This window comes from Oreochromis niloticus, linkage group LG17, assembly GCF_001858045.2.
Source record: "Oreochromis niloticus isolate F11D_XX linkage group LG17, O_niloticus_UMD_NMBU, whole genome shotgun sequence".
NCBI classification, from domain to species: domain Eukaryota; kingdom Metazoa; phylum Chordata; class Actinopteri; order Cichliformes; family Cichlidae; genus Oreochromis; species Oreochromis niloticus.
In genome coordinates, this window is record NC_031981.2 from 19,745,039 (window position 1) to 19,761,599 (window position 16,561).

The window sequence follows — 16,561 nt, forward strand, 5'->3', positions numbered from 1 at the left end:
GACCCCTCTTGTTCACAGCATTGCTTGAGGGTCCTGCAGCAGCATTTCAGTCATTCTGTTGGAGATCAGCTGCTTTGCTTGAGGTTGTTCACCTGCTGCATGACCCAGTTTGAGTCACGCTTCTTTCCAGCCTGCCTTTCCAGTTCTTACACTGGACCATTTTAGAAGAATTATTTCTTTTTGTTTGTTTAAGCCGCTTCACTCTGACCTGAGGTTCGCTGAATTATACATGAACTGGACTGAAAATCAGTGGTAGTAGGTCTGATGGAGCCATGAAAACATATTTGAAACTTTTGACTCACATTATTGTCAGTATGTACAGTGGAGGCCAGGAGGGAGGTCCAACAGTGAGTGTCTGCAGCCAGCTGTAAAACACGGCGGAGGCTCTGCCATGATTTCTGGTACATCTTTCGTCATCTTACAATGAAGTGATTGCAGCCATTCCCCAACTCTGTGTGAATGGTACCTCTAGCCATTCAGCGGTCTTTGATCAATGGACTTACGCTACGTCCAGATGAACAGAATCAACCTTTTGGGATTTTCTTGTAAAGTTTATAATATAATTTTCACATTAGTTAAACTATTTCTTTCAAACACTCTGAAGGAAATGACACGTGATGAGCTGAAGACGTTCTAGTGGTTCTGAAGCAGGACGGCATCGATGAAGATTTCTTAATAGGGGCCGAGATGATTTTAAAGATGATTTTAAATCTAAAGTTTTTATTCGAGCCTATCAAAGTTGAAGGTTTCTCACATTTCTGCTTGTCAAGAAGGAATCACACAGCCCGTAGATAGAAGACAACACCAAGCTTTTCAAGCTTATTAATAAACACACACAATGATTTAGTGCAGACACAAAATAATCCTACAGATACTTCTGAGTCACTCAAAGGTCACTTTGAAAATCTGCTCAGTCCCAGAAAAAACACCGAGTTCACTTGTCCTGATTCAAGTATTTACAAAAGGTTGAAAAAGTAGAAGTTGTAAACATAAATGAACAAACACTGAACGTTTTTAATGACTTCATGTTGCATTAAAACAACAGCTGAACTTCAAGACTGACATTGTATGCGCTCTGCTCTTTGTTAGGTCTGAAAACTGCAGATTTTAGGGATGGGACAGAAATCAGGTCTAACAAACTGCAGCATTCTTCATGGCTGTTTCCCTTCACTACTACTCACAGCGCTTCGGTTGTTCCACATTTTGCCTTTTTCACCTCAATATTTTCCAGACAATACCCCAAAATGACAACACGGAAAAAAGTCTGCATGAGCGTCCTATTTATTAAAAATAAAACATAAAAAATACGGTTTAAATACAACAAAATGTAGAAAAACTGAAGCTCTGTAAACACTTTCTGGATGAGTTGTATCTATGTCTCATCATCTTGAACAAACACATCACCTGTGAAAGAAAACAGCCATGAAGAGTGCTGCAGTTTGCTGGACCTGCACAGAGTCTGTGTGGATGCGATAAATCATTCCTCTAAACTCTCCCCTGCATAAAGAGCTACACTCTAAATTACACATGTGATAGCTCAGAAACATCTTTACTTTTTAGCCTCTTCCAGCTTTGTTTATTTCTCAGAAACAAGCTGCTAACTGCAGCACGAGCATCGATGGATGCAGGGAGATTTTTGTTTATTTGGCGGGTAAACCTCAGACTCGTCTCTGAAACTGTATTTTGAGCAGCCAGTGAAACAGAGCTTGGCTTTAGTACATTATTTTCTCTCATGTACACAAACGGGCTCTGCAGCAGCGTTTGTTTATAAGTGAAGCCTCACAGCTCCTAAATCTCTCTCTGTCCACAAAGAGTTTTTACAACTTCTCCTTCAATGTTTTAAGTTCACGTCTGCCAACAAAAACGAAGAAGTCTCCATTTAAAACCACCGTGTGTTGCTCACCAACAAATAATTTAATGATGCGAATGAGTCACTTCCTGTCCTGTATTCATTATTTAAGTCCAACTTCTTGTTTAACATCAGGTTAGTTATCATTAACCAAAACTCGAGCTTTGAGAAAATAATTTAAATAATAATAATAATAATTTAAGCATTTAAATTAAAAATGAGAAAATAGAAAACTGTAATAACTGTTTCACACTTTGAACTTGTTAAATTAACACAGCCAGTTTTCTATTCTTACACATTTACATGGATTGTGTGACATTTTAAAAATCCAGCTGAGCTGTAGTTTAAGAACAGCGCCACCTTTCGTCCGATAACAGCATGTGCGAGTTGTGTGACTAAAGTTCAATTCAGAGGTCTGCAGGAAATTTATCCAAACATGTAACTGGAAACCCATCTTTTCTTATTTTGTTGAATTTTCGCTTTTGAGTTGCTCCAGGTTTTGTTGTGCACTCTTATTCCTTCAGTTTTCTTCTCTCACGTAAGATCATGAACATTATGGAGCGCACTGAAGAGCGATTCAAACTAAAAATGTTACTAATTCGTCAGCCTTCTGTTGTTAACTCTGCTGCACAGATGGGCTGTTGAGGCATACAGACGCCACGCTTCATCAAATTATTTGAACTGCAGGCCTCAGTCTGAGGGTTTGTCTGCACACTCCATTCTGCCTCCTAATATCATTAATAAACCGACGAAGCAGGAAGGTGTGATGGGAGCACCTGCTGAAGCTGAAGCAACAGCAATAGAAAGCCTCGTGCCTGACCGTGAAACCAGGAAGAGCTTTTTGTAGTTCTTTAAATGCAGCTGACACTAAACCTTTGACCTCTTGAGGAAATAGAGCGATCAGATTGACTGTACTTATTTTCTCATGAGTAGAACACTTCCCCAGAGATGAGGGAAGCCTTCGATGAGAACCAGTGAATGATGAAGACGTGGAGGTCAAGGGGAATGTCATCTGAAGCTCCAGCTTTTTGTATGGATCTTTAGCGAGTTCTTCACACATTTATACTCATACGTCCATCTGACTGGCTTTACAGAATAACCCTTTGAGTTTATTGCTCTTAAAGAAGTCTGAAGCAAAAGGAAGACGAGCTGGACTGATTCAGACATGACCTGGATAATCTGGCTGAACTCGACCTGTCCTCAGTCCTTCAGTTTTCCCCCATGCTTTTCTTCCACTGACTGGGATCCATAATTCCCAGTTTCAGTGATTTAGGATAAAATGAAGGGACACATGACAGAAGGTTTTAATGTAAAATTATATTTAATCTGCAAAGTGCTTCTCAAAAATAAAACAATTTCACTGAAATAATGTGCAGTTTATTCTACACATGAGATCCTGTCACATGACTGTGAGTCAAACCAAAGGTCAGAACAAAAGCACTCACACAGTCTCAATGAATAAAATTAACACCAGAATCTCTTCTCTGAAATTAAAATTCAACTTTTATCTTTTAATTCAAAACAGACAAACACAAGAAAATGGACCAGTTCAGCTTTTGTACTTGGTGCTGAAGTGAGCGTTGACTTTGAGGATGGAGACGTAGAGCGTGAGGGCGACGAGGAAGAACTGCTGCTGCTCTTTCAGCCAGACCAGCTTCATCTTCACCTGCCCCTCAGAGCTGCGGTACACCATCAGGAAGTCGGTGCCGCTGTAGTCGAACGACTGAGACTTCTTCACCATGGAGATGGTGACGGGGGTGCTGACGCACCAGAAGGGTTTCTGGAAGTCGTCCAGCAGGGTCAACGTCATAATGCAGCAGTTCTGAAGACAGAGGCAGAGCGAAACATCATGACGCGCTTAGTTATTCACACCAACATCACACAACATATCACACAACAACATCACACTTTAACTGCAGCTTAAACTCAGACATCACATGTGTAAAACACGTCTGCACGAGGTCATACATTTGCTCACATTTGGTTTCTTTGTCTGTACTGTGCAGAAGTCTTGAGCCAACCCTCATTTCTTTGTAATTTGTTATAATAAGGTTTTTCCTTTGTTAGGGCAATTCACACCACACATACAACTCAGCAAGGAAACCATTTTATTTTATTGTACCTTTGGGCTCTGTCTTTTCTGTGACCAACAGCCGGTCACAGAAAGATCTCATTTGTTCCCATTTGTTTAGTTAAAAAAAAAGTTTTCTATGAAAAAAAGCCAAAGAAAACAGACTGATATAAAACTGTATTTTTGCACTAACAAGGTGATTCCCAGAGAGCTGTTAGGCAAAAACATCTCTCAGCAGGATTTGCAGTGAGTTTCCCAAAAAAAAAAAAAAAAAAAATTATGAGCAAACTGGACAAGTGGAAGGTAAGGCCTTAAAAAACAAAAACAAACAAACAAAAAACCCACTAGCATTTCAAAATCCTATGTCACCTTGTTGAGAGGTAGCTCGAGACGTTTGCACAGCACTATAAATCTCTGAATTTTGTGTGTCAGACGGCTGTACCTCTACCGAGCCTTCCAGCTTCTCCCTCTTCCAGGGCAGCCGGATGCTTCCAGACAGCGATCGGTGCTGGGACACGTTAGTCCTGCTGATGACCTTCATCTCAGCAAGTCCCTGTTGAACTGACCACAGGCCAGAGAGTGTTGGTGATGTAAGCTTTTTCACTTACTCCTCAGTTGGTTGACTTTAGAGTTTCCATAATGTGAATCCACCAAGTGTGACTATCTTCACTCCATGTGACAGGATGGAAGTTACCGATGTGGTTACACACGGTGGAAAAACAGTTGGCTTAAAAAACAAAACAAAAAAAAACAAAAAAACACACACCCTAGTCTTTAACTTACATTATAAGAACAAGTCAAATGTATAACTCAACGCAGCACAAATGTAAGGAAATAGAAATGAGTGTAAATCCTAAGATCCGGGTCTAAAGTGCAGTTTCTTGGCTCGTTTTAATTTAAAAAAAAAAAAAAAAAGTTACATTTGCTCTTTTGTGAAATCTCTATATAAATTGTGGCACAGACAGTATACGGACTCCCTGCTTAACAGGGAATGTAATCTCATTACTCCATGATTACTTGTGCTGCAGGAGAGCCGGCGAAAGTGTCTCGACATGATCTGGGTCCTGGTATTGTGCAGGACGAAGTGCAGAGTGTAGCCGTGAAGACCAAATTTAGGGTCTGAGTCGTCCACGAGAGGCCGGTCCAAAGGTTCGGAATATGGGCTGCAGGAAGGGACAAATGGTCATTGACACAGAACTGAATATTAAACAAAGTTTCTCTTCTCTTAAATTTAAATCATGCTTTTTATTTGTTTTTGTTTTTAATGTCTCTGTAAAGCACTTTGAATCACCTTGTTGTTGAATTATGCTATATAAATAAACTTGCCTTGCCTTAAACTCATGACAGACATACAAGTTTGTCTTTTTGTGAATCACACATTTAAATCAGGCCCATTTATTGTTAATATTTGACAAGCCAGGGTACTGATGCTGGCCTCTGTTTTAAAGCAGGACCACTTCCTTAAACTTACCATACTGGAGATCCCAGCAGAATCTTCTCCACCAGCCTGTGGAAGTGCAGGCTGATCATGATGAAGGCCACATTGCCCTGCCCCTACACACAGAATCTTCTTTTACAATTCATTTTATTTGAATAAAAACATACAAGTTCATGTTACAGAATTAGAGGCTTCACTGCAGAAGAACTACTTAAAGATGTTCTGTTATTTTAGGGACACTAATAGGAAGAAGTGCATTTAAAAAACACAAATTCCCTCAGGAATTAAAACTAGGGGTGGGACTCTAAAAAAAATTAATCTAATTAGAGGCTTTGTAATTAATTAATCTTGAATAATTGTATTTCATCACACACAAAAATCTGCCCCAAAACTCAATTTAAAATTATATAGGGTTTTACTGAGCAATAGAATCAATAATAGTAAAAATTTCAACATAAAGTGCAGTTTCTCTTTAAAAAAAATAAATAAATAAATAAACATAACAAGAAACATAAAAGGGTATTTGACCAGCTTCACCTTTAAACTCCGAGTAACCTTAGCCTAATGTACAAAATAATGTTTGCTAAAATGGTGTAATCATCGAACATTTTAGTGCAAAAACAAAAAAAGAAAAAACTAAGAAAACAACAACAACACCACCCCCCCCCCCACCACCACCCCCCCCCCCCCCCCCCTCCATTGGACTCACAATACCTCCATTCTCATTTACTGTTCTTCTCTTTCAGCCAGTTACTTAGACAAACTAGCTTGTTCACATTTTCAGAGCTCAGTGCAGTTCTCCTTTTTGTTACTATGTGACTGTTACGGTCGCCGACCTCTAGAGGCTCTCCCCATGTGAGAGAGCTTTTTCTCCTCCTGTGTTTCAGGTCTGCCTCATAAGCCGGAGCTGAGATGTGCTGCAAATCGACAGACACTGCATAAAGACTGCTGTCTCGAAACACCACACCCCTTTTAATCCTTCCCTTTTCCCCGGGCTGTGAGCTGCAGTGGTTTGGGCAGCGGGTTGTAGCTGTGTATGAATTTATTTCTGTGACTAAAGGTGTGCCTTTACAGAGACATTTGTGAACCACAGTGGAAGCAGGTAGGGGTTCTCTGCTGTTTTTGTTTCAACCATTTTTTTCCCCTCATGTTTTGTGGCTAGTCAGGGAGCTCAGCCATTGTATTTTGTTTTCCAACCGATGGATCTTGGTTTGTCTTTTAGTTAGAAAGACAAACCAAGAGTTTGTTGTTTTGGCCTTGGAGACCCTGACTCAGAGCTTACCTGTGTTTTATTTAGGACCTAACTAGAAACGTTTGTTTAATTGTAAAACAAATCACGCCTTGCTGACGTTAACTCCATGGCAGTTAATAGTTTTCTTTTCCCTTTGGGTCACACCCCACCTCAGAAAACCTCTTGTTTGTAAATTGGGTGTAACAGTGACCTGCAAGTGAGAACAGTCTCTCACATGGGACAGAAGTGGCAGGACTAATCAAATACTTGCGGGCCTTGACAGACAGCTGTGGTTGGCTCCCTGCGCGACTTTTCTCTCTCACAGATGGTGGGTTCTGATCCGTACAAACTCAGGGCTCTGTTACACAGGGTTTCCTCATTGGAAGCCGAGTCTGAAGACAATGAAAACAGGAGGCGGCTCTTTGTCTTTGCTGGCTCCTTTGTGGTGGCATCTTTAAACTGCTCCAGCAGCAGGGCCTCAAGGCTGGTCCAAACCTCTTCTGGCTCTCCCCTTGCAAGACACTTTAAATCCTTAAAGCGTGGGTCAAACACAGTAGCCATCTTGAGCCACTGATGGTTAAGCGTAGCTACATGTTGGGATAGGTCCTTTGTGAAGGCAGTCTTAAATTTCACCATGCAGTTTGAGTCATCATCAGAGACCTCCATGGTGTGATGCAGGTGGCAGAAAGCAGCTAAAACCCCTGAACCAGACAAATGTCTCACCTCTAAAAAGCTCAGTCACAAACCTGTAGTAGGCAGTTGAAAAAAGTAATTATTAAACTACACAATAACTCAACTATAGAGCTTTTTGACGAAACAGTAACAATAAGATTAAAAAAAAAGAAGTTTTATGTACCTCCATGGCTCACAGTTGCCAGCTTTTGGAGTTTTACCAGCTCGGATGGAGTTAAAATCACCAGTTTGTGCTTTTGTTTGTCTAAAGCAGTAAAAACAGCCTCTTGCTTCTTCGGTAGATGAGAAACCATATCCAGCATTGAATTCCACCGTATGGAAACGTCCTGTATCGGTGGCTCTTCCTGTTGGCCCAGTCTTGTTTGCTCCTGGTATAGTTCCTCCATATTAGCAGGGCTGTGTTTAAAGTGACCCACTATCTTGCGACATTTTGCTAATGCATCACTAAACCCACTATCAGCAAGGCTAACAGTGATGGTTCTTTGCAAGATATGAGCAACACAAGGCATGTGTTGGAATGGGAAGTGTCTTGTTGCAGCCACCATAGTTCGTGCACCGTCTGTTCAAGTTGTGGTGACCTTTTATTGAATTCCCCATTCCCCTGCCACAGAGAGAAACTGCTCAGCGCAGTTTTCAGCGTAGGTTCTGGTATTTGTCTTCTCCACAGTCAGGGCAAAAGACTCCATGTCCCGTTTTTGACATCAACAGTATGTGCAGTGAATCCCATTTAATTAGAATTACTGACGGAAGTCCAATGAGCCCCAGTAAGAGCCACAAAGTCAGCTTTTTGTCATGCATTTTCTGTGTCATAAAGCTGTTGAATTTTACTTGAAATAGTGTTTCGGCACGGCAGTTGGAAAGTTTGATCAACTGACGTTAACTGTAGCACATTTTCTAACCCCTTATCTTCTACAACTGATAGTGGTCTACAGTCCAGAGCAATCCATTTTACAGAAGAATTTGTAAGTTTGTCTGATGCTGACTTACTAATTTTGCTCAAGAAGCCAGTCATTTTCATCAAGATTGGCCTACCGACACCTTTTGTTGGTACTCTGACAGCTAGCGCTAACAGCTCCCACAGTTTCTGTGCTCACTGCAACATGTTTTGCATTTAGATCACACCCTAAGGTTGAAGTGCTTTGGTGGTATGCAAACTCCTTTTTGCGCAGTTTGCACAAAACCAGGCTTTTATCAAGGCTTCCGTCGGGTAGTCTTTTGAAATGAAATTTGCCTCTGATCAGTCCTAGCAACACACTTTCGTTTGATTCTTCCATTTTTGTAGCTGTGTGCATCAGTGTAATCACATACCGTTTATTGACAAAAGTTCCACTTTGCTTGGAATGCAAAGTGCGATTAAATGTAAACAAATTTTAAACGCGTTTTTTCAAATTAATTGCAATTAACGTGTTAAATTCCCACCCCGATTTAAAACTAATTTAATAATCAGCAGATAAACAAACGTGATGTTAAACAGATGATGGAATGCGCGTTTAAACTTACAACACCTGCACTTAAAACTCCAGATCCACAAAAACATTTTTGTTCCTTTAAAGAGTTTTGTTAAATATTTACCGTCCAGAAGCCGATGACGACTCCCGGCGACAGACACGCAAGCCTGATCTTTCCATCTTTGCCGATGACCTCATACGGATGGGTCTCCATATCCAGGTTTAAAATCAGAGAGCGCCAGGCCAGCCTGGAGGAGGAGAAGAGCACAGCTGACCTGAGCATCAAATTTAATTACTGAAAGAATTCACAAGGATGAATGAATTTTATTTTATTCCACAAGGGAAATTAGTCTACAATAAATAACACACTTTAAGTGAAAGTATTACAGGCCCAGAGTGAGGGCTTTATGCGACCAGATATTTATATACACTCACACAACAGTGATAAAAAAACCAAACAAATAAAATGAAGACAGTTAAATACAAATAAGAACATTTAACATTAACAGAGCATTGCTTCCATGAGAGTGTTGACTATCAGTTTTCACTTTTTGTGATCAGTTGACGACTGCAGCTCACTGTGGCAGTTTTAGAGGTCAATGATGGTCAGTCGTTACTCTGGAACATGGTCGACCTGCTCCTTAATGTGGGTGGATACTCCATCTAACCATCACCAGAGGTCCACAACCCTGTTTGTGGACCTCTGAACCTCTACCCCTCATTAAATCCATCTCTAGAACTTCCTGCTAGCAACTACAGGACATCTCCAGACTCTGCTCGTCCTCTCAGGCACTGCAGCCAATACCCTCAATCACACCTTCATCACCTCCAGCGTGGAGTGCCCTGCCTATCAAAGGCCTCCACATGCTGAACTTGGCTCAGGACTTTGCTTGGAGGTCTTACCTCCCTCCCTTTGTAAGATCCTGAAAGATGCAGGAATAAGTAGTAGGATTTAAGAGTGTAATAACAGAGTGAAATAGAAGATGGCAGCAATGCATCTACAAGGATGCCTGCTGCTGTTAAACGCCGAAGAAGCAGCAGCGTCCGGTATCGTAGCTGTGTCCAAATTCAGGGGCCGCATCCTTTGGAGGCCGCATTTGTATGCCGATTACGTTACTGCGACGCGACGAAGGCTGTCCAAATTCGAAGACTCCTCCAAATGCGGCCGACAAATTTTCCCCATATTTAAAGGCTGGGACGGTGTATCCTTTGTGGCCCAACCTATCCCAGAATTTATAGCGCGGCCCAGCCAATACCAGTTTCCAACAATGTCGGCTGCTACTTAGTTTAAATATTACTCTTATTAATCCTTCTGGGTCACAAAATAAACTTTTAAGATATTTTCAGGCGAGAATGTAGCTGTGTAAACTACAAATATCTGCTAGATTTATCAAGACATCACATATTTGCAAAAGCACTCCGATGTTTTTGGAGAAGTCTGTTACCCACCAGCTCAATAGCTAGCCGGGGGTTCAAGGCTCACTAAAGCCGTCAAGAACAATGGACACCCTGCACATCGTTTTCAAACCCCAGCGGTCTTTCGCTACTCAGGTTAAACATGATATACAAGTCACTCAGATAACTTAAAAGTGTTATTGTTTGGCCTTTTTCAGTGTTTTATTTGTTCCTGAGTAAATTGGTCTGACTGAGATGACAGAAGTGTGAGATGGTAGAGAATCCACTCCAGTGTCCTGTTATATTTGAGGGAGCAAGAAGCAGACGGCTGACTTTATTAAACTCCACTGAGACAATCTGCAAAATTCATTAAAAGTTTAATAAACTATCATAGTCTTTTTTTTTTTTAGTTAGCACATGCCTTAAACACTTCAAGCTGTAAGGTAATGACAGTTATATAACAGCAGATGCACGCTGGTGCAATAAGCTGTACATTTTAAGTCCAATAGATGCATGATCTGATTAGTCGACTAATCCCAAAAATAATCTGACTATCGACTATCAAAATAATCGTTTGTGGCAGCCCTACTGTCAGTAAACTCCCACATCTCCTCTAAAATCCTTCTCCTCACCTATAAATCCCTCCATGGTCTTGCCTCTTCTCTTACATCCCATCTCAGATTCTACATTCCACAGATAAAAACTTACTATCCAACCCTCAGACTGGAGTCTTTCAGGGACAGCCTTCAGTGCTCTTGAATGCTGCCTGCTCACTGACACCTTTTACTTTTTTTATATAAAACGGCCCTGAGTTCAGTTTCATCTTATTATTATTCTTAAATACAGAAAAATAACACAGAGATAGGTCTGTGGCCGTCTTACTTCTCCTTCCTGACTCCGTACAGCTGGATGCTGTTGATGTGTTGGTAGGACGGAAGGCGGCCTCCGCTCCAGTGGACGATCATGGAGGACTCCAAGTAGTACCCTCGGCTCTGCTCCAGCACGACCACCTGACCCCGCTGAGTGTGCAGCATCAGCTCCCAGCTCACATTCAGGTTCCTGCAAAAATCCAGTGAATAAATCTGTATTACACAGACAGGAAACGCAGGCCGCCCCAGAGTTCAACCAGGAACCATTTTAGTGACTGAAACAACCATTTATCCAGTTCTCCAAAAGTTGAATCTGTTCATCTGGACGTAGCGTTTTGTGGGAGAAACGTTTCGTCACTCATCCAAGTGACTTCTTCAGTCTCAGCTGACTGCAGGTTTCCCCAAACCTTATAAACAGTACATTTGCATAATGACTGAAACCAGCCCACTGAAGGATGGGCTGTGAGGTCAGTTCCTTAATCATAATTATGCAAATTCCCATGACCATTGATCAACAATCACTGACCAAAACCCACTGATCAAAGAACACTGATCAATGGCCATGAGTACCATTCACAGAGAGTTGGGGAATGGCTGCAATCACAGCGTTGTAAGATGGCGAAAGATGTACCCTTAGGCCCCCTCCTCGATTCAGAGATGGTCTTTCCCTCTTCACATAAATGGCCTCCTTGACTCCGCGCTCAAACCAGCGTTCCTCCCTGTCCAGGATGTGTACATCCTCATCGTTGAAAGAGTGTCCACTGGCCTGTAGGTGTAAATAAACTGCAGAGTCCTGGCCTGATGAGGTTGCTCTTCTGTGTTGTGCCATCCGCTTCGCTAGAGGTTGTTTGGTTTCCCCCGATGTATAAATCCTACTCGGTGGACCGACACATCAAATTCACCAGGGAGGATATGAAAAGTGGCAGGTTAGCCTTCTTAGACTGTGAGATTTCCATCAGTAATGGGGGACATCTAAAGGCTGACGTGTACCGTAAACCTACACATACGGATCAGTATCTAAGGTTTGACTCTCATCATCCACTGGAGCACAAACTGGGTGTCATCAGGATGCTACAACACAGAGCAAACACCATCCCCACTGACACAGCGGCCAGGCAAGCAGAAGAACATCACATCAAGAAGGCCCTGAGTAAATGTGGTTATCCCAGCTGGACTTTTGTCAAAGTGGGAAAGGCACCTAAAGAAAGCTCCAGTCGATCCAGGAGAGAAGGACAACTGCTGCCCAGGCGAAAACCTGTAGTGATCCCGTATGTGTCAGGAGTATCGGAACAGTTGAGACGCATTTTTTCTAAACACCGTGTCTCTGTGGCTTTTAAACCCCAAAACACGCTGCGCCAAAAACTGGTCCACCCCAAGGATCGGGTCCCCCGACACAAACAGAGTAACATAGTGTACGCTGTCAAGTGCCAGGAGGATTGCCAGGATTTATACATCGGGGAAACCAAACAACCTCTAGCGAAGCGGATGGCACAACACAGAAGAGCAACCTCATCAGGCCAGGACTCTGCAGTTTATTTACACCTACAGGCCAGTGGACACTCTTTCAACGATGAGGATGTACACATCCTGGACAGGGAGGAACGCTGGTTTGAGCGCGGAGTCAAGGAGGCCATTTACGTGAAGAGGGAAAGACCATCTCTGAATCGAGGAGGGGGCCTAAGGGTACATCTTTCGCCATCTTACAACGCTGTGATTGCAGCCATTCCCCAACTCTCTGTGAATGGTACTCATGGCCATTGATCAGTGTTCTTTGATCAGTGGGTTTTGGTCAGTGATTGTTGATCAATGGTCATGGGAATTTGCATAATTATGATTAAGGAACTGACCTCACAGCCCATTGTTCCTTCAGTGGGCTGGTTTCAGTCATTATGCAAATGTACTGTTTATAAGGTTTGGGGAAACCTGCAGTCAGCTGAGACTGAAGAAGTCACTTGGATGAGTGACGAAACATTTCTCCCACAAAACGCTACGTCCAGATGAACAGATTCAACTTTTGGAGATTTACTTTCCTGGATGACTGAGAATGCATCAAGACATTTATCCAGTTATGGGTCACAAACTCATGAAACCGACTCATCGAGCCTGAAATAAAGAAACAAACACTTTTAGAATAACCCGGAGAGGCAGCAGCTTGTACCTGAGCACCCACTCAGTCTGCTGGGGCAGGCCGGTGAATGGGCCGATGTCTCTCAGCGCTCCTCTCCACTTGTTCATCTCTCGTCCAGTCATCATCCTGAAGTACATCCACTTCCAGCAGCCCGTCGATCGATCCTCCGCTGGCTCCATCTTCACCGCCACATTCCCCACCGCTTTTGGCTTCCACCCAAACTCTGACATGTAGATCCTGTACCACATGAAGCTGCAGAGAAAATTTTTCTTTTGCATGTTTCTGCTGTTTGTGCAGCAGCTTCTAATCTCACCACCTGGTGGGTAGATGAATCCCGCCACCTGCTGGCTGCAGGGATGTATTACTCCAAGTCTTTCTATGTTCATGTTGCAGCTCAGCAGGTTTTGATGCCGTGAATTTAAAACATCCTCCCAGTTTTTTAGGACAGAAAAGGATCACAGAGATCAGTTTGTTTCATTTAGTGACTATTTGAACATTATCAAAAAGTATTAAACACTTTCAGCATAGTTAGAGCCCTGCATCCAGGATTTACTGTTCAGGCCATCCGATGCAAGGCTGTGCAGGTGTGCTTCGTCTTACTCGTCATTGGCGAGCTGGTAGAAGAGCTTGCTGACGTGGCTGATGCAGAACAGCGAGGACACATCCAGGTACGACAGAATCTTGAGCAGAATCTCAGACGGCAACCTGGAGAAAAGATGAGCAGAAAACACAGTGAGGCCTCAGAAATTTAGCATTTTTGTTACATGTACCTTTTAAAGGAGCCAGACTGTGCATGATTTTGCATGATTCACAGTCCAAATATCCTCAGTTATGTTATCCTGGGCCTTTGTGCAGCCTGGGAGTGGGCAGATTGATCCAAATATCTACAGTATTGATTCCATTATTGCCATTAGAGTCAATGTTAGCTTCAGTGATGGGAATAATGGCATTAAAAGTAGCGGTGTTACTAACAGCGTTACTTTTTTCAGAAACTAATTACCATTTCTATTGTTACATTGCAGTTACCGTTACTAACAAGAAAATGTGATGTGGACGCGTTACTAATTTTCAACACACAGACGACTGAAGCTGTGGCAGGGGAATGGGGAATTTACTGGGAGCTGAAGACAGCTTACTAGAAGCACACACGTGTTGCTGTTTGGCTGAGGAAGAATAAAGTAGTCATGGCAAAACCAATCACATGACCAGTTTAAGATGACATAGTTACAAGATTCTATGACAACCCAAGACAACCCTGAGTGTCTATTTTTATGTTAAAAGTGGGGACTTTAAACAACATACCAGTTTTTAAATTGTGTTGATAAAACCAGAGTTATGATAAAAAAAATATATGTGATGTTTTTTCCTGAATACTATCGTTATGTCTACTGAAGAGATGGGAAAAACTGTTTTCTAATGAAAGCGCTTGCAAGAAAGCTCTGCTTGCAACCAAAAAAGGAAAAAACAAAGAGAAAGCAAGAGAGTGTGTTTGGAGATGTGAGAGATTTGTGACACTTAGCATGTTTGGAGTGTGTAGTTAGTGTGTTGTGAAGACGATCGTTTTGTTTTCTGTGTCAGAACGATGAGGTGACTGTTGAATGACACAGCTGCTGCAAAAAAGCCACCAAGACAGATTACAGTGTAAACGCTGTCTCAAGGTGGAAAACAGTACGAGTGATACACCACCTGCTGTCAGGCCTGCAGGTATCAGGCTTGTTAAGTGCTCCTCTGTCTTATAGTCGACAAATTATGTTTTGCAGTGGCACAAATAATTTCTGTGGCATCTTATTGATGCAGAACGCCTGACTGTTCTGTAAATAATTTGAATGGTTATAAAAGGTTTTTATAGGTATAAGTTTTTAAAATTTACAATTTATTTTTGCATTTCATGTTATGAAAATGACTCTTAAAACATGTTTGTGGTTGTTACAGTGAAAAATAACTTTCTTCTATTCTGATTTTGTGTTCAGTCTGACTTTAGATCATTGTGTTAATACAGTATGTCAAAGTGAAAAACTAACTGTAAATTCACACATGTGCATTTGTCCTGAAAAGAATGATACCAAACAAGACAAGATAAATAGTTTCTAAAGGTGAAATGAAAGAAGTAGCCAGTAACTATAACTAATTACTGTTTCAAAATAACTTGCCCAACACTGGTTAGCTTACCTTTCCACCAAGTTCTCTTTGGAAACCGAGGACCTCACTTTGGGAAATTCTGCTTTTTCGTTGTCTGTCGGTGCTTCTGGACATCTACTTAAAAATGACGAAAAAGAGAATCATGAAATTTTTAATTCAATAATAAATTAACTGCTAACAAAGGTGGTGGGGAGGGGGGACACCGGGGCTCATTCCTGCCACACTGCCTCGGGTTTGGGGGCTTTGAACTCGGCCACCTCCTGCCGCCGGTCTGTCTTCTGCTCTGTCGCCTGGGACCTGGCCTTCCTCTGCCGCGACCCTGCTCCAGAACTGGCTGGTTCCACTTGTTCAGAGCCTGGGGAAAACTGCGGAAAATTTCATTCTTTCTCTCCGCCATGATGGATCCGTTTGAAGCTGTTGGCCGCGTTCACAATGAGGCCGTGGCTTCCGGACAGCTGTCACCTTCACGATAAGAGCCTTACCACTAGATGGCAGCCACGCAGTGTTGCCAACTCCTCAGTAAGGAAAATCGCTATTGGCTGTCCTAAAAGTCAATAGAAGTCGCCCAACACTGGACTGGATGACGTCATCGCCTAATTTGCATAATTGGTCATGCTAATGTAATTGTAACCTACGTTGTTGAAGAGAGAAATAACAACGTGGAACGAGACATAAAGTGAGTAAAGCACGTCCTAAATGCATTTAGAATTTATTTAGAACTACAAATTAAATTTCTTTTAGCAATTATTGTTTTTTTTTAAATGTCATAATTCCAACCCTGCACCTTTATCCGGGCTTGGACCGGCAAAAGTGACCCGAAATAGGCACTCTGGTGGAGTTACTTTGTCTGTGTGTGTGTGTGTGTGCGTGTGTGTTTACAAGTAGTTTTAAACCTTGTGATCCACAAAACAGCATAACAGTAAAAAGAAAAGAAGAAAGAAGAACTGACTGCGTCAGTGCGGAAGCAGCGGCTTCGCTCATGCGCGATTCATTTGCCGTTTGGACGCATAGGTGTGAACATCTCCTGCCCTGATAGCAGCTGGGGGAGGACTACCCTCCACCTGTGAGCGCTTTGGCACGGGTGAGCTGCCCACGACAGCACCGCTGCTTGTTGTTCACACCAAACGCGATAGAGGCGGCCAGAGCGTCAGGTTTACATGTAAAGTCAATGGAAAGAGCGCGATGACACGCGATTGCGCGTCCGGCGAAAATTCGGAAGCATATTTGCGTCGCGAAAACGCCAAAACCCGTGAAACGCGTGTCAGTGTACCATGTCTACCATGTTTGACTCGCGAAAAAA

General features: G+C 42.3%; 1 protein-coding gene across 2 annotated transcripts; it reads right to left on the reverse strand.

Annotated features, from left to right (window-relative positions):
• Nucleotides 1-3,146: 3,146 nt before the first annotated feature.
• On the reverse strand, nt 3,147-15,782 carry LOC100698229 (F-box only protein 15). Of its 2 annotated transcripts, none has more exons than XM_005475804.4 (10): nt 15,519-15,782; nt 15,292-15,378; nt 13,723-13,827; nt 13,153-13,374; nt 11,008-11,184; nt 8,855-8,978; nt 5,392-5,474; nt 4,938-5,083; nt 4,363-4,481; nt 3,147-3,671 (listed from the first exon to the last, which is right to left on the reverse strand). In XM_005475804.4, the coding sequence occupies exons 1-10, from the start codon at nt 15,656-15,658 to the stop codon at nt 3,399-3,401; spliced, it is 1,476 nt and encodes a 491-aa protein (XP_005475861.1). In that variant the 5' UTR covers nt 15,659-15,782; the 3' UTR covers nt 3,147-3,398. The 2 variants fall into 2 exon arrangements, with proteins under 2 accessions (XP_005475861.1, XP_005475862.1); XM_005475805.4 differs by having other exon boundaries at nt 15,292-15,375; nt 15,519-15,780.
• Nucleotides 15,783-16,561: the final 779 nt, after the last annotated feature.